At 46.8% G+C, this 22726-nt stretch overlaps 2 protein-coding genes across 8 annotated transcripts in view; one reads left to right on the forward strand and one right to left on the reverse strand.

Annotated features, from left to right (window-relative positions):
• NAA60 (N-alpha-acetyltransferase 60, NatF catalytic subunit) overlaps positions 1-10603 on the forward strand; it is a 57410-nt gene extending 46807 nt beyond the window's left edge. For 2 of the 6 annotated variants that reach the window (XR_005455348.1, XR_005455347.1), the window contains 5 exons: positions 37-166; positions 930-1026; positions 5222-5456; positions 6749-7012; positions 8591-10603. Coding sequence is in view for 3 of the 6 variants with exons in the window: in XM_038762840.1 (XP_038618768.1) it covers positions 37-166; positions 930-1026; positions 5222-5456; positions 6749-6905 (619 nt within the window). In the remaining 3 variants the exon portion in view is untranslated. Of the gene's footprint in view, positions 1-36; positions 167-929; positions 1027-5221; positions 5457-6740; positions 7013-8590 lie in introns of all 6 variants that reach the window. The other 4 variants (XR_005455349.1, XM_038762840.1, XM_038762841.1 and 1 more) reach the window with 4 other exon arrangements.
• Positions 10604-10611: 8 nt separating this feature from the next.
• On the reverse strand, positions 10612-22685 carry C21H16orf90 (chromosome 21 C16orf90 homolog). Of its 2 annotated transcripts, none has more exons than XM_038762843.1 (3): positions 22599-22685; positions 15080-15457; positions 10612-10797 (listed from the first exon to the last, which is right to left on the reverse strand). In XM_038762843.1, exons 1-3 carry the CDS (start codon positions 22654-22656, stop codon positions 10757-10759), a joined length of 477 nt encoding a protein of 158 aa, XP_038618771.1. In that variant the 5' UTR covers positions 22657-22685; the 3' UTR covers positions 10612-10756. The 2 variants fall into 2 exon arrangements, with proteins under 2 accessions (XP_038618771.1, XP_038618772.1); XM_038762844.1 differs by lacking the exon at positions 22599-22685 and adding an exon at positions 19327-19419.
• Positions 22686-22726: the final 41 nt, after the last annotated feature.

Consider the following 22726-nt stretch of genomic DNA (forward strand, 5'->3'; position numbering starts at 1 on the left):
AAACACTTATGTCAATCTTTGTTCTCCTCCCCCTAGGTATCCTGACTCATGGTATCGTGACATCACTTCCAACAAGAAATTCTTTTCCCTCGCTGCCACTTACAGAGGAGCCATTGTGGGCATGATAGTGGCGGAAATAAAAAACAGGACAAAAGTACATAAAGAGGTAGGGATCCGAGTGCAGCCCTGAAAATCATCAGCCTCTGAACAGCCCAAAGGGATGTGGGGTGGGGAGTCAGCGAAGACGGTTGCCAGACTCCAGAAAGGCGAACGCTAATGGGCCACGCTAATCCCCCTTCCCCAGACATATGTCTTAATGCCGATCTTGAGGCCAAGCACAAGTTTTTAATCATCAAAAAGATTAATGGACTAATCAGATCTGTCTCTGAAACTTACTGGCAGGGATATTCAGCCAGGGCCTCTTTCTAGGTACACTTTCCCCCCCCCCCCCCCCCCCGAGAAGTTTTTTATTTTATTTTTTTAATTCCTTCAACCTATCTTTGATTCTAGAGTGGAGAAGAGAGCAGTAGAGCCTTCTTTTGAAGGTTAATATTTGCTCCTCCTTTCCCATGGAAGGTAGATTGTAAGCTCTTCCCTAGACTGTAAGCTTATTGCTGGCAGGGAACGTGTCTACCAGTCTGGTTGCTTTGTACTCTCCCAAGAGCTTAGCCTAGTGCTCTGCACACAGTAAGCTCTCAAAAAATACCTTCGCTGATGATTGTGGAAAGTCATCTCCACAACAGTAATCCTGCTGTGGTCCAGACTCTTGCCCTCTTTTCCCCCATGTTCTCGGTTCCTCAAAAACAGTCCGGCTGGCTGTTAACTTGACCTGTTTTTATCTGCTTTATAATCAAGAGAGAGAGATTTGGATCTAGTGCTGCAGTGTGCAAGAAGAGGACACCTACTTACTTTTTTCTGTCTCTCTTTAGGATGGAGATATTCTAGCCTCCAATTTTCCTGTTGATACCCAAGTTGCTTACATCTTAAGCCTAGGTGTGGTGAAAGAATTTAGAAAGCACGGAATCGGTAAGAACACACAGCATGCCTTTCCTTGGCATCGCGCTATTGCATCTGTTAGTTGTCTGGGTTTCTCTTCTATTATTTATATTAGTGTTTGTCTCAGTAAGCACTCAATAAATTGGAATGAATGTCTCCCCTCTAGACTGTAAGCTTGTTGTGGGCAGGGAATGCATCTGCTTATTGTATTTTACTCTCCCAAGCACTTAGTACAGTGCTCTGCACACAGTAAGCACTCAGTAAATGCAATTGAATGAATTCTATTGCACCTTGGCCTGAAATTTGGATGAGAGGAGTCACGCATGTTGGAGAATTCAGTGACTACACTAAATGTGAATATGGACTATTTCAGAGAAAAGAAATGAAGTCCTCTGGGGATGGTTAAAAGTAGATTGAAACAAAAATGAAGACCTGTGATGTGAAAAGACTAGATCTACTAGCTCTCCTGATTACAGTTCCAAACTTAGACCTATTAATTGAATAGGTAAAGGGTTTTTCACTGGAGAAGAGTTTCTACAACACTTGTCACCAGCACCAAAATGCAGTTTGTTTGTTTTTTCCTTTCTCCCACAAGACTATTCAGGTAGATGATGAATGTGATTTTTTTTTTCCCCTTAGGTGGATATTTATTACCTGCATCTTTAGCAGTACTTGGCAGTTTGTGTTTGATTTCCATTTCTTTTAAGTGGAAATCTCTTGGATTTTTACACAGATTGTGATTCTTGAGTTGAAGCATCAGTTTAGCTGCTAAATACTTGCTCTCCAAATCTGCTATTAAAAGGGGTGGCAACCATTTCCTTTAACCAAAAAAGACCAATTATTTTGGGAGCCTGATGACTCTCTTGGTTTGAAACTGCATAAGATTCAACCCCACATTTTGAGGGGGAAGGAAGGAGTTCACACCCATGTGATAGCAAGATTTTTCCAGGGTGGCAACTTGTAACTTTCCCCCCAGCATTCTGATTAAGACTCTTCCTGAAACCTGAGCCGCAGCTCAAGTCTTAGAGAGAATGAGGTTGGGTGGGTGACCTTCAGCAAAAATCTTCAGGATGACTTCCTACCCACAAGCTTTCATATTTAGCTTTCTCTTCAAATACCATTAACCGCGCTGGTACTTTTGCTACAGCTTCTGATGCTGTTAATGTTTCCTCTTCCACATTAATGGACCGCATGATTGTAATGATTAATAACGAAAGTAGAACAGTGCACGGGTTAGGGTTTAATGTGTGTGCTTTCTTAGCATAGGGGGATTAGCTTGTCATATCTCCACTTTTTGACTCACAAGTGGTCTAGTTTTTAGTGTTTCTTTAAAACCCTACTAGACTGTAGGCTCCTGCAGGGCAGCAAACGTGACTACCATTCTGTTGTACTCTCCCGAGTGCTTACTGCAGTGTTCAGCACATAGGCACTCAATAAATTCTGTGGACTGAAAGGTTGATTTTTCCGTTTGGAGGTATGAAAGCAGGACAGTCACGGAGCCAGGCCTCGTATTGATATTGGGTTTCAGATATCTAACAGTATCATTCTTCACATCCTGAATGCCATTGCATCCCAATTTATAAACAAGTCTAGAGTAGAGGTGAAGTTGAAATTCATTCAGTGTATGCAAGATGTCATTGTTATTCCAAGTGTAAATATCTGCCAGGAGGCAGAAATCTGCAAATATGTGGGCTGAAACATCAATTGTTGGACCAATTCAGAGATCAAACATTAAACAGGCATAGGGTGACCTAGGCTCCCTGCATCTGAGAAGCAGCATGGCCTAGTGGATACAGCACAGGCCTTGTACTTCCCAAGCGCTTAGTACAGTGCTTTGCACACAGTAAGCGCTCAATAAATTTGAATGAATGGGAGTCAGAAGGACCTGGGTTCTAATCCTGGTTCCGCCACTTGTCTGCTGTGGGACCTTGGGCAAGTCACTTCACTTCTGCACCTCAGTTACCTCACCTGAAAGATGGGGATTAGGACTGTGAGAGCCCTATATGGGACGTGGACTATCTCCAGTCTGATTAGCTTGTATCTAGAAAAGCAGTATGGCTCAATGGAAAGAGCATGGGCTTGGGAATCAGCGATCATGGGTTCTAATCCTGGCTCCCCCACTTGTCCTCTGTGTGACTGTGGGCAAGTCACTTAACTTTTCTGTGCCTCAGGTCCCTCATCTGTAAAATGGGGATTAAGACTTTGAGATCCACATGGGACAACCTGATTACCTTGTATTCCCCCCATTGCTGAGAACAGTGCTTGGCACATAGTAAGCACTTAACAAATACCATCATCATTATTATTATTATTATTATTACCTCAGCTCTTAGTACAGGGCCTGGCACATGGTAAGCACTTAAGAAATGCCATTTAAAAAATAGGCCAGCCCTGAAGTAAAGTGGGGCTTTCCCTGTGGTCATTCGGCCTTGCCCACATCTCTGGCTATTTTCAGTAGCAAACCTGCTCTGAACCAGGCCTGGAGGCAGCTAAAGGAAAGGCTTCTTGTGATTCAGGAGTCTGTGGGTTAAAAATAGCCCCAGCAACCCGGGCACAGATAAACCCAATTTCGGCAGTTTTAGGACAATCAAAGTTTAAGCCCCTAGTGTGAAAGGGAAGTTGTGGCTGAAGGAGACCTTTAGTTCAGTTATATACTTATGTATATGTACAAACCTACAGTGTACTGGTAAACCAAGTTAATCAGGATTCTTGATTGAAAATACTTTTGGATCCGCCCATCTCCTTTGATCATTAAGCTGGCTTCTTGTCTTCTGGCTATTTCCATCTCAACCTAAGGAGAGCATCTTCTATTTTGAAGCCATTAAAAAGCATAGTGGTCTCTTACACTCCTGTTTTCCGCTCACCTTGCTCGTGTGAGTCACCACAGCCCTCTAAACATCTTTGAGCCCAGCCAGAATGCCTTGAGAGTCCCCAGTAGAGAACAGAGAGCCCCACAGAAAATGGGAAACAGTTCTAAAAAAAAAAAATAAGTAATGGAGCCCAAAGCGTCTCTAAGAAGAACTTTTAAAATTCTGTTTTAAACATCTCGCCCACTGCAGTCTTTTGCCAGAGGTTGAATCTTATGCAGTTTCAAACCAAGAGAGTCATCAGGCTCCGAAAATAATTGATTTTTTTGGTTGAAGGAAATGGATGCCACCCCTTTTAATAGCAGATTTGGAGAGCAAGTATTTAGCAGCTAAACTGATGCTTCAACTCAAGAATCACAATCTGTGTAAAAATCCAAGCGATTTCCACTTAAATATTGGTTTCCCAGTTCCATCTCCAACCTCCCTTCTCTTTATTAAACCAAGAATTATAGCTTCATCTCTGTACCTTGCTACCACTTCTCCTGCCTCTTATCTGCTCCTGGTTTTTCCTTCTTGCTCAGAACTCTGTTCCTCCTCAACTTGGCTGAACTATGTCCCTTCCATCCTTCAGAGCCCTTCCAAAAAAAAAAAAAAAAAACCATCTGATTAACTCTCCCCATTTTTCCAGTCAAATCATCTTTTCAGTTACCTTAGCATTTTCAGTTGTTTGTTATTGCCTTATGTATCCACTCTATTATTTCTCCTTACTCCCCACTCAGCTGCATCTATCAATCATGAAGCAGCATAGCATAGTGGTTAGAGCATGGGCCTGGGCGTCAAAAGGTCATGGGTTCTAATCCTGGCTCTGCCACTTGTCTGCTCTGTGACCTTGGGCAAGTCACTTCACTTCTCTGGGCCTCAGTTACCTCATTGGCAAAACGGGGAATGAGACTGTGAGCCTCACGTGGGTCAGGGACTGTGTCCATCTCAATTTGCTTGTGTCTACCCCAGTGCTTAGTACAATGCCTGGCACTTAGTAAGTGCTTAACAAGCACCATCATTATTATCAATTAAAAATAAATATACTTAGAGCGTGCAGAACACAGTACTAAGCTCTTGGGAGAGCTAGTAGACACGTCCCCTGCCCATAACAAGCTTACAGTCTACAGAGGGAGACAGACATTATAATAAATTACGGCTATGTTCATAAGTGTGGTGGGACTTAGGGTGGGTTATCTAGTTGTCCTCCATTCTGTCTCTAAGCTCCCTGAGGGCAGGGATATGCATGTTCCCCCAGTGTCTGGTTCAGTGTTCCGAACAATTTTTGAGGGTGCCAAAACTGATCTTGGCGATGCTCGGGGAAGAAGCCGACGGGAGCACGAGAGCTAGATGTAATCCTCTCATTCTTTCTGACCCAGGTTCCCTCTTACTGGAAAGCTTGAAGGATCATATATCTACTACAGCCCAAGACCACTGCAAAGCCATCTACCTTCACGTCCTCACCACCAACAACACTGCAATAAACTTTTACGAAAACAGAGACTTTAAGCAGCACCACTATCTGCCCTATTATTATTCCATTCGGGGAGTCCTGAAAGATGGTTTCACCTATGTTCTCTACATCAATGGAGGGCACCCTCCGTGGACAATCTTATATCCTTCGCAGTGTCGGGTAGCAGTGAGGTGGCTTTTGGATGCTTGTGTGGGTCTCCAAGGGTTTTATCAGATCTAAGGTTTGAGAGGCAGGGTGGTAGCCCTTGCCTCCGACTACTCCTGCGGACCGGAGGTGGAGTGGCTGACAATATCCATTGCCCCATTCCAGTTGTATAAAATGTCCAAAAAAAATTTGGCAGGAAAAGCCGAGAACTGACAAGGGCGCTCATGCAAGTCAGAATGACCTGGAAGGGGGCCTGCTTTTGGCTAGGGCTGTGTGTCTACACTCTAAATCCAGGATTAGACCCATTTGTTCAGAGAATAACAATCATAATTGTGGTATTTAAGGCCTTTCTATGGGGCTTAGTGCTAGAGTAGAAACCATATAATCAGATTGGATACAGTGCCTTGCCCACGGTGTGAGGGGAAGGGAGAATGGGTATTTAAACCCCAATTTACAGTTGAAGAAACTGAGCCACCGAGGAGTTAAGCGACTTGCCCGAGGTCACACAGCGGGCTAGTGGAGGAGCCGGGATTAGAACCTGGGTCTCCTGTCTCTTTCCATAGTCCCCATAGAAGCCCTGAAATATTTGTTTACATTTGCATGTGGGTTTCCTTTTGTTGTAAAAGATATGGGGAGAAGGATGTGGGGAGTCTTTGGACTGTCATTCCTATATTTTTTTTTTCCTCTCACCCATCTTTAGTTCACCTGCTCTCTTTACTTTCATGGCCTTTCCACAGGCAACAGAAAGACTTGGAAGCAGGGGCAGGAAGGCTATACTACAACTCATAGAGACACAGTGCTCCAAAATGCAGCCCTTAACTTTTCTACCTGTTCAGGAGAAGCTGTACCCAGTCAGGTCCACACAAGAGCTCTAAGTGAGCCCCATGCCCTTTTCCAAAACTTACGGTATTTGTTCAGCGTTTACTGTGTGCCAGGCAGTGATCTGTACATGCAAACTAATCAGGTTGGACACAGTCCCTGTCCCACGTAAGGCTCACACTTAATCTCCATTTTACAGGTGACGTAACCGAGGCATGGAGAAATGAAGTGACTCACCCAAGGTCACCCAGTAGACAAGTGGCGGAGCCAGAATCAGAACCCAGGTCTTCTGACTCCCGGGCCTGGGCTCTTTCCACTGGGCCACACTGCTTCCAGACATATTGCCAACTTGCAAAGCAGCCCTGCTTAAGGAGTGGCAAGAATGGAAACTGCTCCTTAGGCTGGGGTTTTGGAAGGGATTTTTGCTGTTGTCTCCCTTTTGAGGTGATGTTCCTTAACAGAGTCCCACCGATTATATTCAGCATATCGGGTCCGCGCTAGCCAGCCTGAGCCCTTGTTCAATTCCTCAAAGAATTTACCGCCAGGCTCAGAGCCTTCTTTGCAGCCTCTTGCCTTGGTCAGGCATTTCTGCCAAGAGCGGAATCGAGTACAGCAGGACAATGTGACTTGCTGTGGAAGACCGCCATCCCCTCCGGGAAAAGAAGCCAACGAGAGGTACCGAGCCCGGGGTGTCCATTCACCCCCTCCCCGAGACCCTAGCATCGGCTCGACGGTAAGCTGGGACCACGCGGCTGGCTCGGGGAGAGGAACGCTCCCTGCTGAGAGGTGGTGGTGTGTGGCGGGGTGGAAGCCAGAGGTGCCATGGGCAGAGATGGAACGGAAAAGCAAGCGAAACCATGTAACTCAGTTTTAATGTGAGGGTTTAAACAGTCCAAGCATGCTCACTGGAGGTGTGAGGAAGATGAGGCCAGAGGGGACATGGTGGAGCCTTGCTGCTCATTCAGGCCCTTGGATTGCTGCTTGCAGCGGTCAGCATCGCAGGCAGCTTAACCACAGAAATTGGATGGGAGATCAGGAGCTTCCTGAAAGAAATTCAGTTCAGCAGGAGTGGGCATTTTGTCTGCTACCTTCCTGCTGCTTTTCCCCTTTTTTTCTGGTCTGCTTCTTATTTTAGGCCAGCTTTTCCCCACCACCAGCTATAATACCTCCCTCCGAATCCAGTTTGCAGTTGAAAAGACTGGTGATTTCCCTCTAAAGGCACAGCCAACTCTTGATTATCCATGTTAATTGGCTGGGATTGGGGTGCTGAGGAGAGAAAGGGGAAGAAAGAGCCTGAAGATCTTCAAGTCACAGGTGATCAGTCACAAGCTCTGCTCCCTCCAAACCTTAAGCAGCAGGGAAGCACCAAATTGACTGGCTCAGATTTTATAGTGGAGTGACGACTGAGCTGGGAAGGGCGAGCAATGGGTGAAACCCTAAACTGGATTGACATTCCTGAATGGAGAGCTGACTGTCCCCTGAAATGGTGCAACTTTAAAACAAATATTCCTTCGCTGGGATATCAGAATAAGGAACTCCTAATTAATTGAGCTTTATTACACTAGATGTAAGTTTGGCCTCCTAACTATTTTAGTAGTTTGTTGCCTGGATCGTTTCCCATATCCATAGCCTTCTGCAATGGAGAAATGCTGGATTTGAAAACTAGGTTTCTTTCCTGTGTGGTTGTCATCAGCTAATTACTGAACACAGTCCTGTAGTAAATGGCATTTCTCCAGCCATCAAGAATTCGATAGTGTAGAGTAAGTACGGGCTAAACAATTGGAAATGTGTCAAAGACATGAATGATTTGGTCTCTGCCTTCATGGAGTTTACAAGCTAGTGAGGGAGCAGGAGAGATGGAAATTTACAAATCCTGTGAGCAGAAGGAAGAGGAAATGCATCTGGTGGCAGGTAAGTTGATAAATGAAACAGATGAATAAAATAAAATATTGCAGGCTGGGACATGCCACCACTCTGTCGATCAGCACATTTGCTGGGAATGGGTGTAAATCCTAAGAGTGATTGCTGGGTTGAAGTGAATTGGGTGGGGCAACATTAATTCATCAAGTCTTCCTGGAGGAGGTGGCATTTTTCTTGAGGGCTTTGAAAGGGGAAGAGGTGTGACCTGCCAGATTTGAAGAGGGAAAGAAGTCAGAGTGACATCAGGAGGCACTCACCACCTGCACAGCCCAATGAGTGACGAGGCTTGCGGTAAAAATTCCAGGCCATATCTGTACCTCAACACCTTGAGAAGACTGAGCTTTCATTGATGCATTTTGACACTGGTTTCTTTGTTGTTGTTTTTACCCAGGCTTATCCCATCGTTCATCTGTTGAAACTACCTAATTCTGCACTGATTCCTCCAAACTTGAGCTCCCTGTCCTCCAGATCCTCTATAATGCCCGCCCTCCATAAATGAGCCAAGGCCAGGCTGCCGTTGATCTCAATTTGCCATGCCTTTAACCTCTCCTCCAGGTGCAGGAGAGACTGACCTTTGCCCTCATATAGGGCAGCCGCCCAGGACCTGCCCTTCTACAGCCAGCCGGGGAGCAGCAGAGTCTCATCACTGGAGCAGGCACGCTCTTTTCTGATCCACTTGCTTCCCTTATCGCTTTACCAAGTCCTCCACGTGGCCTCAGCCCCGAATTAATCGTCCGGCTGGACCCCAGAGCAGATTGGAAGTGAGTACGTGGGGCAGATGAGGAGATTGCAAAACGCTTTTGCAGCACCCGTGTGAGAAACTGAACCCCACCTCCCCATGATGCCATGGCCCCTCTAGTTGGCACAGCGGAGAGAAGATGCTGACTTAGAAACCACCCTGACCCTCCCCATGAGGCTACCCGGCCTGCCAAGTCACAGCCACCCGGAGTCCGTGGCTGCAGGTGGAGGCTTCTTATGGCCGAGGCCTCTCTTGGTGGTCGGGCCCCGGAGCCTCTTGCACTGCCCCCAGCCAGCACAGGATTTCCAGAACAAATGGACCGGTCATCCTCGGATTCCTTTGGATGGAAGACCGATGAACCTGGGCTGGGATGGTCTGACGACGAGTGATAATTCCACCGTTCTGTTTTTTTCCCATCCTCGTTAGTATCTGATTTCAGTTATGCCCTGGGGGGACAGGGAATGATACTGCTTTTTCTTACTGAAATTCTTCTCTGTTTCTGAGCTAGTGTCCAAGGGCTGGAGCACAGTGGCTGAATCATTAGAGTTCCCAAGGCCAGGCCTTAAGAAATTCTTTCCAATTGTTTCCCTGTTGTTCCTTAAGGAATTCTTTCTGATTCTTCCCCTGTTGACCCTCTTCCTCCTCCTCCTCTTCCCCTTCCTCCTCCTCCCCCCCCCTCCTCCTTCCTACCTAGAGCTTCCTAAGGCCCTACGTGAATCTTAGCCAGCATGAACCGCCTTGCAAGTGGGAAGAACTGAATGCGGTCACAATTTCCAGATTTGGAGCTACAGTGGCTAGAGAAATGCCGGTGTGGGCTGAGGCCCCCCGCCTCATTTCCCAGCCTCCGAGGAAGCAAATTTCAGTTCCTCCAGGGCGGGTGGCAGAAAAGGCCGTGGCAGTAGTTCGACTGTTTCAGTACTGTAAAACGGGGCTTGCAGCATGGCGTGGGCTTGCAGCATGCTCATCGGTTGTGTGCCCCTCTGACGTCCCCGTCCCTTAAATTCTGCGCCCCTGAAGGGTGGCAGGACCAAAGGGCACAGGGTCATCGGCATTCAGTTAAACCACTGTATAGTGTTACGAGTTCAACCCTCCCTCCAGCGTGTGAACAACCCGCTCAGGTGTAAACCTCGACTCTAGGATTTCCCAGCACCTGACTCCCCCCACCCACCCTCCCCGCATGCTCGAAAGAGATCGATTGGACCTCTCTGCCCCTGTTTTTCTCATTGTCCCGGTGGTGGGAAAGGTGTATTATAGAGAGTTCTTTAGATGAAGGTTCTAGCCTGCACCCTGTTGCCCCCCTGCTTTCAGGCACTGCGGAGGTAACTGGCATTTGTAAATGCCACATTCACGGTCACGGTCCCATTCTAAACCCGTCCAGACTTCTGCGATAGCTGGCCAGGTGCTCTGAGGTCCTAACGTGCCCTCTTATTTAATAAATCCAGATTACCCTCTGGTTTGGGTTTTTTTCTTTTGGTGATGGGGGTGGGGACGAATGTTCCCGATTCTAATATTTGCCCTTTAATGTTTAACCATTCAGCATTCAATCAAAAAGGGAATTGCCCCCGTGCCTACCCCATCACCGTAGAGTTTAACTCAGTGTTGAATGGACGGTAGTATTTTGTCTGTCTTACTACAAAAAATTAATAAAATCTTAAGTCAATCAGATACTCAGCTTTTTTGTTTATTAGGGGACTCAACCTAAATAACACGTTCCCCTGACCTCTCATCACCCACCCTCCGTGGAGCTCATGGGATTATAGGCGTGATGCCAGGGGAAAAAGCATTCAGCACTGTTCAGTATTAACTGAAACCGGAGGTTCAGGGTTTGTTCGGCAGAGTTCTGGTGAAGTCTCCCGAGTCTGTGGTAAATGAAAAAAGAGAAGATGGTGAACGTACGCTCCGGTTGAAAAGTCAGTGATCCAGATGTCAGCCGAGGTATCGGAGGATCGGTGAATCCAAAAGGAGTGACAGGTCAGCTGCTAAACAGAAACATGGTTCGGAAAGGAGTTTGAAATTGGCCTGGTGAGGGATGTGAAGATTAATAGATAAACCCACCAGGGTATCGGCTGAGCTTGCAGGAAGATCATGGGCAAAATATGCCTACAGGCGTAAAAGGGACCTTCTGGAAGTTTTTAGTGTAGTCTTTTCCGGGAACGTTAGGAAAGTTCCCCCACCCAGATAGTTTTCTATCACAGGCAGGTCAGGAATTGAATCCAACAGTAAAAGCGATACGAATTGATTAGCTAGATATAAACAACTCACCAGGCCTAAGAATTCAGAAGGAACTTAGCAGAGAAGGGCACAAAAGCTAAGCAAAGTAACATTTTGCTCACTCTAAAATCACGACCCATCCACTCATGGAGTTTCGCACGCAGTCCTGGTTGCTGATTCAGTCAGCCATTAGCAGAAGCAGCTAGACCTAGTGGATACAGCATGAGTCTGGGAGTCAATCAATCAATCAATCGTATTTATTGAGTGCTTACTGTGTGCAGAGCGCTTACTGTGTGCAGAGCACTGTACTAAGCGCTTGGGAAGTACAAGTTGGCAACATATAGAGACAGTCCCTACTCAACAGTGGGCTCACAGTCTAGAAGGGGGAGACAGAGAACAAAACCAAACATATTAACAAAATAAAATAGAATAGATATGTACAAGTAAAATAAATAAATAGAAGGACCTGGGTTCTAATCCCTGCTCCGCCACTTGTCTGCTGTGACTTTGGACAAGTCCCTTCCCAGAGAAGCAGTGTGGCTCAGTGGAAAGAGTGCGGGCTTGGGAGTCGGAGGTCATGGGTTCGAATCCTGCCTCCCCCACGTGTCTGCTGTGTGACCTTGGGCAAGTCACTTCACTTCTCTGTGCCTCAGTTCCCTCACCTGTAAAATGGGGATTAAGACTGTGAGCCCCACATGGGACAACCTCATCTCTTTGTGTTCCCCCCAGCGCTTAGAACAGTGCTTTGCTCATCGTAAGCGCTTAACAAATACCAACATTATTATTATTCTCTGTGCCTGTTACCTGCTTTGCACATAGTGCTCAATAAATGCCATTATTATTATTATTATTATTATTATCATTATTATCCAGTCCAGTATTCTGCAGGGCAACAGGCTGCTTTGAGAAATTGAGTGGTGGTTGCCCTTTTTGACATATCCATCCTGATGTTTAAGAATGTACCTTTGAACGTCCCTAGCTTTTTCTAGTAACCCATTAGGCATCTACCCAGGGATCTAATTCGGGCTGATCAATTGCATACATATCCTTTTCAAGTCTTATTAAATTCCTAAACCTTCCCTTTAATACCCCAAGTGCCCTATAGGTGATCTACTATGGACCTCTTGCCCAGAGAATTCATCTAAATCCCTTTTGACTCTACTGATGTTTTTGGCCTATGCATTTCTTAGGGAAAATTCCCATGTGCTCAGGTCTCTTTGGGTAAATAAAAAGCTTTTCCTTTTGTTTTTACCCCGCAGCATCACGTTTCAATAGCTGCCCTAAACGGTCTTCTGGTTTCCCATCGTCCTGGTGGTGTGCGATTTGGTGAATGGTAATTTCATTAAGAAATCTAGGCACTATAGGGGAAGGGGAAAGAGACAGAGAAGAATTGGCGGGGGGCGGTTGGATTTATGTGCTCTTCAGCCTTTATTCTTTCATTCATTCATTCAATCGTATTTATTGAGCGGTTACTGTGTGCAGAGCACTGTACCATGCGCTCTACATCCTTGACATTCCTCTCATCACTTGGCCCTGGCAGGCACCTGCCACCCAAGCTAAGTAGTAGACAGCCAACAGCAGTGATGCCAATGCCAACCTTTCCAGCCTGTGAATAAGAGTTGGTTGGGGCCCAGGAGAACCAGTTTAGCTCTTGTGGTAATAATAATGATAGCATTTATTAAGCGCTTACTATGTGCAAAGCACTGTTCTAAGTGCTGGGGAGGTTACAAGGTGATGAGGTTGTCCCACAGGGGGCTCACAGTCTTAATCCCCATTTTACAGATGAGGTAACAGGCACAGAGAAGTTAAGTGACTTGCCTAAAGTCACACAGCTGACAATTGGTGGAGGCAGGATTTGAACCCATGACCTCTGACTCCAAAGCCCTTGCTCTTTCCACTGAGCCACGCTGCTTCTCTAAGACGTGTGTCTGATCCAGCCAGAGGAAGGATTTAATCAGGGCAACTAAGGGAGGAGGGAAAAAGTATCCCTACACTGGGCAGAAGGCTGAGCTACTCAACTGCCATCTGGTCCCTGTGGGGCCAGAGGGATGCCGGGGTGATTGGGTTCAGTACTGTGGATTTTCTGGAGCAAGTGGTCCTGAGAAGCAGTGTACTCGGAGTCAGAAGGACCTGGGTTCTAATCCCAGCTCCGTCACTTGTCTGCTCTGTGGCAATGAGCAAGTCACTTCGGTTGTCTGTGCTTCAGATACGTCGCCTGTAAAATGGGGGTTAAGACTGGGAGCCCCATATGGGACAGGGACTGTGTTCAGCCTGATTAGCTTCTATCTACCCCAATGTTAAGTACAGTACCTGGCATATAGTAAGCACTTAACAAATACCAAAGTGGTCCAAGTGGGCCACTGACAGGTAAAGTCAGTCAGAGGACTGCTTTTTTAATGACTATGGAACCTCTCCTTATGAGATTTAGGGGTTTTGTGTGTGTGTGTGTGTGTGTGTGTGTGTGTGTGTGTGTGTGTGTGTGTGTGTGTGTGTGAGAGAGAGAGAGAGAGAGAGAGAGAGAGACTTAGTGCTTGTTACCTCATCTGAAAACTGTAGATGATGATAATGATGATGGCATTTATTAAGCGCTTACTATGTGCAAAGCACTGTTCTAAGCACTGGGGAGGTTACAAGGTGATCAGGTTGTCCCACGGGGGGCTCACAGTCTTTAATCCCCATTTTATAGATGAGGTAACTGAGGCATAGAGGTTAAGTGACTTGCGAAAGTCACAGAGCTGACAATTGGCGGAGCGGGGATTTGAACCCATGACCACTGACTCCAAAGCCCGTGCCCTTTCCCCTGAGCCACGCTGCTTCTCTATGAATGACTCTTCTGGATGAAGAGTGTGAGCCCCATGTGGGACAAGGACTGTGTCCGACCCGATGATCTTGTATCTACTCCAGTGCCTGGCACAAAGTAAGCGCTTAACAAATACCACAATTATTATTATAATCATCATTATTATTATGGAGAAAGAGAGAGTGGAAAAGGCTAAACCGGCAGTAAGACAACCGCAGTACCGGTCCTTTATTATGACGGACCTGAAGCCCCGACGCCACCGGCCTGGCTGGGGTGTTCTGCCTTGCTTCTTGTCTGCAATACAATGCCGGTTCCTGAACGCCCTGAGAGCAGAGCCTCCCGGGGCCCCTGACTCCTGCTTCTTCTTCTCCCGGCCCCCGCTTCCTCTCTCAGCGGCCCCGGACCATTTGGCACTCTCTTCCAGGGCCGCCTGACTGGCTGGCTGGTAGGCTGTGGTGGTGGCAGAGGCCATTCTCCCCCGCCCAGGGTCTCTCTCAGCTCTTCCCCTCCACAGGCCCCTTAGGCGAGGTCAGGTGTCTCTGCACTCAGTTTCCCCTTTTCCCGCCGAGGGTCCTAGCTCCGCCTCTGGGCCCTGCTGCGGCCCCTTGCAGCTATCAGGGCGGGTTCTCTTGCACGCAGGGTATGCTGACTTCTCCGAGGCCAACCTGGACCTTTTGGGCCTGGGTCCGGGCCTGGCCTGGGAGGGGGAAGCCTCTGGCGTATCCTTGCTGGAACCTGGAGCTGCCGAGGGGGAGGAAAGGGAAGGGAGGTGAGTGATCCCAGGGGGTCGAAGAGGGGGAGCCCTCCCTCCTGTCTCCATTAGGTCTTGGCTTGGAATCTTCAGACCCCTGTGCCTTGGGAGCTGGGAAGAGCCAGAGGTTTCCAGCGATCCTATAAAAACAGAAGAATTTGATCTCTTCCCTAGTCATCTTTGGTTTGTTCTATAGGCTTCCACAGAGCCCCTTAAAGCTTCATGTACTCCACCTCTCCAGCCTCACTGCCACTTTCTAAGCGTCCCAGCTCCAGGCAATTGGTAGGTTGGGAGGAAAAGAATCTTTCCCCCCTCCCAGTCTCTCCTCCTGCCCCTCATCCATTCCCACCCCAAAATCCTAGACGATGTGTCTGCTCACCCAAGCTGTTCTGCTGGCGACTAGTCCCGGGGCTGTCCGCAGACTCAGGGAGGGCCGGAAAGGCTGGCTTAGGGCACGTTGGGCTTTCCGGGAAAAGAGTCTGAAGTGTTCCGGCCCCGGCCCCGGGTGGCACCTGAGGGAGCGGGGGACAAGCTCCGCTCAGGAGCCTCCACAGCCAGTGGCTTTCACACTGGCCGGCGGGCCGAAGGTCACTGGGCAGGTAGGAATCCAGCCCGCGCAGGTGCCGCAGGCGGAAGTTCTTGGGTTTGCTTCCGGGCGGGCTGAAGCACGGTGGCCTTCGGGCCCCCAGACCTCCCTCGTAGACGTCAGGGGGCATGTCCGAAGAGCCCACGTTGTCCGCGGCCAGGCTCAGTTCGTCTACAAGGAAAGCACAGAGGCACGTGAAGGCTCCACCCTTGTTTGGAAAACAAACTCCCAAGCAGCGAGGCCTAGTGGATAGAACACAGGCCTGGGAATCAAAAGGTCATGGGGTTAAATCCTGGCCCCGCAACTTGCCTGTTGGGTGACGTTGGATGTCACTTCACTTCTCTGGGCCTCAGTTACCTCATCAGTAAAATGGGGATTGAGACTGTGAGCTCCTCATGGGACAGGGACTGTGTCCAACCCAACTTGCTTATATCTACCCCAGCACTTAGTATAGTGCCTGGCACATAGTAAGTGCTTAACAAATACCATTATTATATTGTCTGGGTTCTAATCCCGGCTCTGCCACCTGTCTGCTGTGTGACGTTGGGTAAGTCACTTAACTTCTCCAGGCCTCAGTTACCTCATCTGTAAAACGGGTTAAGATTGTGAGCCCCGAGTAAAACAGAGACTGTATCCAACCTAATTTACTTGTATCCACCCCAGCACTTAAACAGTGCCTGCCACATAGTAAGTATTGATCAAATGCTAAAATTATTATTATTATTGTTATTATTATTATTGTTCAGAACCATTGTTCAACCCTTCCCCACACTGGCTCTGCTCCTTTCTCCCAGCCCTGGTTCCACTTTAGGTCAGGCCAGTCCGCTTGAGTCCTCTCCAGGGAACCCAAGACACTGCTGGTTTAACTCTGCTTTTATGTTTGCCCTAGAATCTGCTACTGCCCTGCCATTGTTCAGTGGGTAGAGCACCGCTCTGGGAATCAGTCGACCTGGGTTCTATTCCTCATTATTATTCTTAAGTATTTTGATTTTTATTGTTCTATTAAAGTACTTACTATATGCCAAGCACTGTTCTAAGCTCTGGGGTAGAGACAGGATAATCAGGTTGGACAAAGTTCCTGTCCCACAAAGGGCCACAGTCTGAGGAAGAGGGAGAACAAGTACTGAATCCCCATTTTACAACTGGGGAAACTAAGGCACAGAGCAGTTAAGTGACTTGCCCATTGTCAGCCATCCAGTAGTAGTGCTGAGATTAGAACACAGGTCTTCCCAGGCCCATGCTCTTTCCAGAAGGCCACACTGCTCTTCACTTCTGCCCAATCAGGCCCTGCATACATCAGCAGTGCACGTTTCTGATTGAAGACAAATAATAATTGCAGTATTTGTTAAGTACTTACTATGTGTCAAGCACTGTACTAAGCGCTGGAGTAGATACAAGATCATCAGTTCAGACATGGGGCTCACAGTCTAAGTAGGAGGGAGAACAGGCATTGAAACCCCATTTTGCAAATAAAAGAACTGAGGAACGGAGAAGTTAAGTGACTTGCCCAAGGTCACAAGTGACAAGTGGCAGAACAAGGACTGGAGAACAGTCTCCTTGTTCTGCCACTTGTCACTTGTGACCTTGGGCAAGTCACTTAACTTCTCCGTTCCTCAGTTCTTTTATTTGCAAAATGGGGTTTCAATGCTTGGGCACCTCTGAAGCAGCAGGAGGATGCCCATGTTTTGAAGTATTGGTTGGGTTCAAGCCTGAATGTGGCATCAGTGTAATGATGGGAACAGGTGCCTGACGTGTTCCATTGGGCCTCAGCTTGTCTGGGAAATGCAGCCAGTAGATTCCAGAACCCTCCTTACCTCCCGCCCCAAGAGCGTTCGAGATCAACACAGGAAAGGCCTTTGGAGGCTCTGCACAGTCAATCAGTCAGACAATTGTATTTATTGAGTACTTACTATGTGCAGAGTACTGAACTAAAGGCTTGGGAGAGTATAAGACACATTCCCTGCCTACAACGAGCTTGCACTCTAGAGGGGGAGACAGATATTAATAGAAATAAATAAATTACAGATATGTACATAAGTGTTGTGGGGCTGGGAGGGGGAATGAATAAAAGGAGGCAAGTCAGGATGACACAGAGTCAAGGGCTTTGTGTGTCCACACCTTCCCTCAGGATCCTGCCTGCTGGATTTCCCTTACCCTGGGTCCAGGACAACATGGCTACGCGCTTGGATCTGTGATCTTTTGATATTTGATGTTCTCCACACTCCCAACCCCACAGCACTTATATACATATCTTCAAATTATATATTATACATTCAGGTAGATAATGTCTATCTCCCCATCTAGACTCTAAGCTCTAACATATCTGCTAATTCTGTTGTACTCTCCCAAGTGTTTAGCACAGTGCTCTACACATAATAAGCACTCAATAAATACCACTGATTGATTTGATTGAGGGCTGACTTTCTTTTGTTGGCATATCCTTGCCAATCCCTCCCACCCTGTCCCACCTTCCTGTCCTCTGTCAGTTTTCAACGTGGGGTCAGTTTCTGCAAAATAGTGTCCCCATCAGACCACTGAGCCCATAGGACATTTTTTTTCAGGTCAGCAGTACTGACTAGCCAGACATGGGAAGCCACGTGGCTTAATAGAAAGACCACAGGCTTGGGAGTCAGAAGACCTGGATTCTAATCCCGACTCTGCCACTTACTTCAATCAATCAATCAATCAATCGTATTTATTGAGCGCTTACTATGTGCAGAGCACTGTACTAAGCGCTTGGGAAGTACAAATTGGCAACAACTTGCCTGCTCTATGGACCTTAGATGATGATAATAATAATAATAATGGTATTAAGCACTTACTATGTGCCAAGCACTGTTCTAAGTGCTGGGGTAGATACAAGGTAATCAGGTTGTCCCACGTGGGGCTCACAGTCTTAATCCCTATTTTACAGATGAGGTAACTGAGTCACAGAGAGGTTAAGTGGTTTGCCCAAGCTCACACAGCAAAGTGGCGGAGCCAGCATTAGAACCCAGGTCCTCTGACTCCCATCCCCCTACACTTTCCACTGAGCCACGCTGCTTTTCTGTACCTGAGTTTCCTCATCTGCAAAATGGGGATTGAATTAATGGTTTTTATTGAGCACTTACTGTGTGCAGAGCATTGTACTAAGCACTTGGGAGAGTACAATATAACAGAGTTGGTAGATATGTCCCCTGCCCATAATGAGTATACAGTCTAGGCGGAACCCCATATGGGCCCCATGTGGGACAGGGACTGTGTCCAACCTGATTATCTGGTATCTACCCTAGCACTTACCCTAGCACTTAGTACAGTGCTTGGCACATAGTAAGTGCTTAATAAGCACTATAATAACAACAACAGTAGCTTGTGTTTCCACCAAACGGTGCAGAAGATCGGATAAATTGGGATCCAAGGTGACTCTTCAGAAATCACCCAGAAGCTGGGAAACAGTGATTAATAGCTGGGATGAAACAAGTACAGGTAGTCAGATCATGATTAAGGGTAACATTAGATAGCTTCACAGCACCCATCTCCTCAGAGTTCATTCATTCATTCGATCGTATTTATTGAGCACTTACTGTGTGCACAGCGCTGTACTAGGCGTTTGGGAAGTACAAATTGGCAACATATAGAGACGCTCCCTACCCAACAACGGGCTCACAGTCTTGAAGAGGGAGAGAGACAAACAAGACAAAACACGCCTCGGTTCCCTCATCCTTCTCCCCCGCTCGGTCCGTTCCTTTTGTCAAACCACTCCACAGCCACTTTGTTTATCCCTCAGGACTCCCTTAGGAGACCGAACAGGAAGGTCGCTCCAGTTTCAAATCTAGAGATGTGGAAACTGAGATGAGAAAGGTGGGGGTAACTTATCCAATCACCTGCCCCCTATCCTATGGTCTGTGCCTGTACTACCTTGAGCGAGGAGGTTTCCACCACTTTCAACCTCTAAAGAAAACTAGGCACTGCCATCCAATAAGAGCATCCCAAGGCATGGGCTCAGCTCAGTAGGCGAGAGCATTCCAATCCTCCCCTTCCCATCTTCACCCATCGTCTACCTTCTCTTATCCGCAGTTGAGAAAAAGCACAGGCTAAGGCGTCCATCTCTGTCCACGAGAGCAGGCCAGAGAAGCTAACCGGGTATTCCTCTGGTCCATTCTCAATATACTGTCGGGAGCTCAGGCACTGCAGCAGATATTCTCCATGGGAATTGTGATGTCATAATGGAAATCCAACCTATCTTGTATCTACCCCAGCACATAGTACAGTGCCTGGCACATAGTAAGGGCTTAACAAATACCACAGTCATCATCCTCATCATTATCACCATCATCATCAACATCAGAGCACTGTACCAAGTGCTTATGAGTACTCCCAAGACTACTTCTAGACTGTGAGTCCACTGTTGGGTAGGGACTGTCTCTATATGTTGCCAACTTGTACTTCCCAAGCACTTAGTACAGTGCTCTGCACACAGTAAGCGCTCAATAAATACGATTGATTGATTGATTACTTCAAAGCACTGCAGAGGGTACAGCAATTACAACAGGCATTGGAGTCAGACAAAGGCAGCTCTCGTGTTCAGATAAAAACAACATCAGCAGATGGTAAAAAGTGCTTTGTTCAGCATATGAAGGCTGTGCGGCACAAGTTGTTTTCTCTACTCAGCAGCTCAGGATGCTGCTGCTTTCAACTCTCCTGGAAAGAAGTTTACCTCCACTGAGCATTTCTGAGTGTTAATAAACCAAGGTGGGGACAAAGGTCTGTGTGTGTTGGGAGAGTCGCTGAATGGGAGGGGAGAGTACAGGGGGGTGGACAGAGATGGGGAGAGAGGGAGTGTTTCTGGTAAAACCTAAAGATCAGGGCACAATTTCTGAAAGGGGTTGAGAAAACTCTGTTTCACAGTACATTCCAATTGCAATTTAACAAACCCATTAGTTTAAAAAATAAAATTGGAAGCCTCCCCATTTCTTTTCCCTGCAAAAGAGCAAGTGACTGATTCAGAAGAAAGAACCAAACTTTATCCACCTCCCAAAAGCCTCCTTCTGGGCAGCATTGATTCTCACGAGGGAAATCTGGTTGTATTTTTTGCTCATGCCTTATTATTATTCTGATTAAGCCTTTCTCAAGCCCCAGAATGAGATGGGTTTGGTGAACTCTTTGAAAGTAGGATTTAGTATTAAGATCTTTCAATATAAAGAATGGATTTGAGTACTTTTAAAAATAACTTTTCTATAGGGCTGTTTCCAAGTATGGGAAGAATCAATCTCCCAGGCATGGCAAACAGCTGTTTTCCCTTCCCGGAGGTCAGGTTAAGAATTTGGGAGCTTAGCCAGAGGCAGGAAGGATTTAGGGTAGTTAAGGAAGAGTTCCTGACAGGAAGGGAATTGCATGTTACAGAGGATTATGGTAAGAGGCTGTGGGATCTTTTTCTCTTGAGGGTCTTTGTCTGGAATGGCTGAGGGATATTTCTGTTGGGAAGAACAGGAGATGGGGGAGGTGGTTTGTAAAGGTCAAGTGGCCAATCAAAGACAATTGCTGAGTACTGACCATGTGCAGAGCACTGTTACAAATGCTTGGGAAAATACAATAGAGCTCGTAGATCTGGTCCCTACTCTCCCAGCTCCATTAATCTATAATCCAGGGTGGATGGGGAGAAACCCATGCCTTTGCAGGGCCTTGGTTATCCTTCGGAGCAAAGGTGAAGGAGTGGGAGCTTAGAACAGTGCTTTGCACATAGTTAAGTGCTTAATAAATGCCATCATTATTATTATCATTAGGCACGGAGAGTAAGTGAGAAAGAACAGTGAATCTCCACTGTTTCCAGAAAATTCTCCCAAGGGTTCTCTGGCTAAAAATGAAAAGACTTCTTTTCAAAAATGTGTTCACTGTCAGATTGGAAGGTCGCCTCCAGGTTAATTCATTCATTCATTCAATCGTATTTATTGAGCACTGTATTTGGAAATTACAGTTCAGCAACACGTAGAGACAATCCCTGCCCACAACAGGCTCACATTCGAAACAGACATCAATAGCATCGAGATAAATAAATAGAATTATAGATATAGATACATCATTAATATAAGGTATAAAAGGTATAAAAATGTACATATACACACAAGTGCAGTGGAGGGGGAGGAAGGTAGAGCAAAGGGAGTGAGTCGGGGGGATGGGGAGGAGAGGAGGAGCAGGGGAAAAGGGGGCTTAGTCAGGGAAGGCCTCCTGGAGGAGGTGAGCCTTCAGTAGGGCTATGAAAGGGGGAAGTGTGATTGCCGGATTAGAGGAGGAAGGGCATTCCAGCCAGAGGTAGGATGTGGGCCAGGGGTCAGTGGCAGAACATATGAGAACAAGGTACAGTGAGAAGGTTAGTAGCAGAGTGTGCAGGCTGGGATGTAGAAGGAGAGAAAGGAGGTGAGGTAAGAAGGGGCAAGGTGATGGAGAGCTTTGAAGCTAATAGTGAGAAGTTTTTGGTTGATACGAAGGTTGATAGGCAACCATTGGAGATTTTTGAGGAGTGGGGTGACATGTCCAGAATGTTTCAGAAAGAAACGTCTGGGCAGCAGAATGAAGTATAGACTGAAGTGGAGAAAGACAGGAGGTTGGGAAATTAGAAAGTATACTGACGCAGTAATCCAGTTGGGATAGGATGAGTGACTGTACTAACGTGGTAGCAGTTTGGATGGAGAGGAAAGGGAGGAAACCCTTTACTCCTATTTTCCTCCTACAGTCTTCTTATGCCTAGTCTTCTTATGTCCTGTAGTTTCCACGACCTAGTTGTGGCACTTAGCCTTTTCCAAATCAGTACCAAAAGAGCTTAACTTGGTTTTAGAATGAATTTCCCAATGTTGTTAAGCGCTTAGTACAGTGCTCTGCACACAGTAAGCGCACAATAAATACGATTGATGATGTTGGAATTTCTGCTTGTCATCCAAATGGGATTTAAGGGAACGGGGGGAGGGAGACCTGTTTGGGGAAGGCTTTATATGTGTGTTTGAAATAAATCTGTGCAAAAGCCCAACTCCTGGTTTCAATCACAGTCAATGCAAATGGGTCTCAGTCCACTGATTTACAATGATCTCTCTTCTCCCTTAGGATTCAAAGAGTCACTAAAACACACACAGACTACTTGCTGTATTTAAAACAATGTTGACTGTGGAGGCCCAAAGTGGTGGGGCGGGGGGGAGGGAAGAATCATAATTGAACAAGCCTGCATACGATTCAGGTTCTTCCTCTTTCCTACTACTTTTTACCTTTTCTCTGACTTACCGAGCCTGCTGTCCCCTAGTAAAAGACTATTTCCTTTCCTAAATTTGCTTTTTAGGCAATTTACCATTCAGGGGTGCTCTCCTCTCCCAGCCTCTCAGTTCCAGTCCAAGAAAACTTCTCATAAGAAAGAAGACAGCAGTCGCTCACTTCGGCTCTGTTGTCCTAGGTGGCATCAGTTCTCCCTGGAAGGGA

Source organism: Tachyglossus aculeatus, chromosome 21 (assembly GCF_015852505.1).
Source record: "Tachyglossus aculeatus isolate mTacAcu1 chromosome 21, mTacAcu1.pri, whole genome shotgun sequence".
Classification (NCBI taxonomy): domain Eukaryota; kingdom Metazoa; phylum Chordata; class Mammalia; order Monotremata; family Tachyglossidae; genus Tachyglossus; species Tachyglossus aculeatus.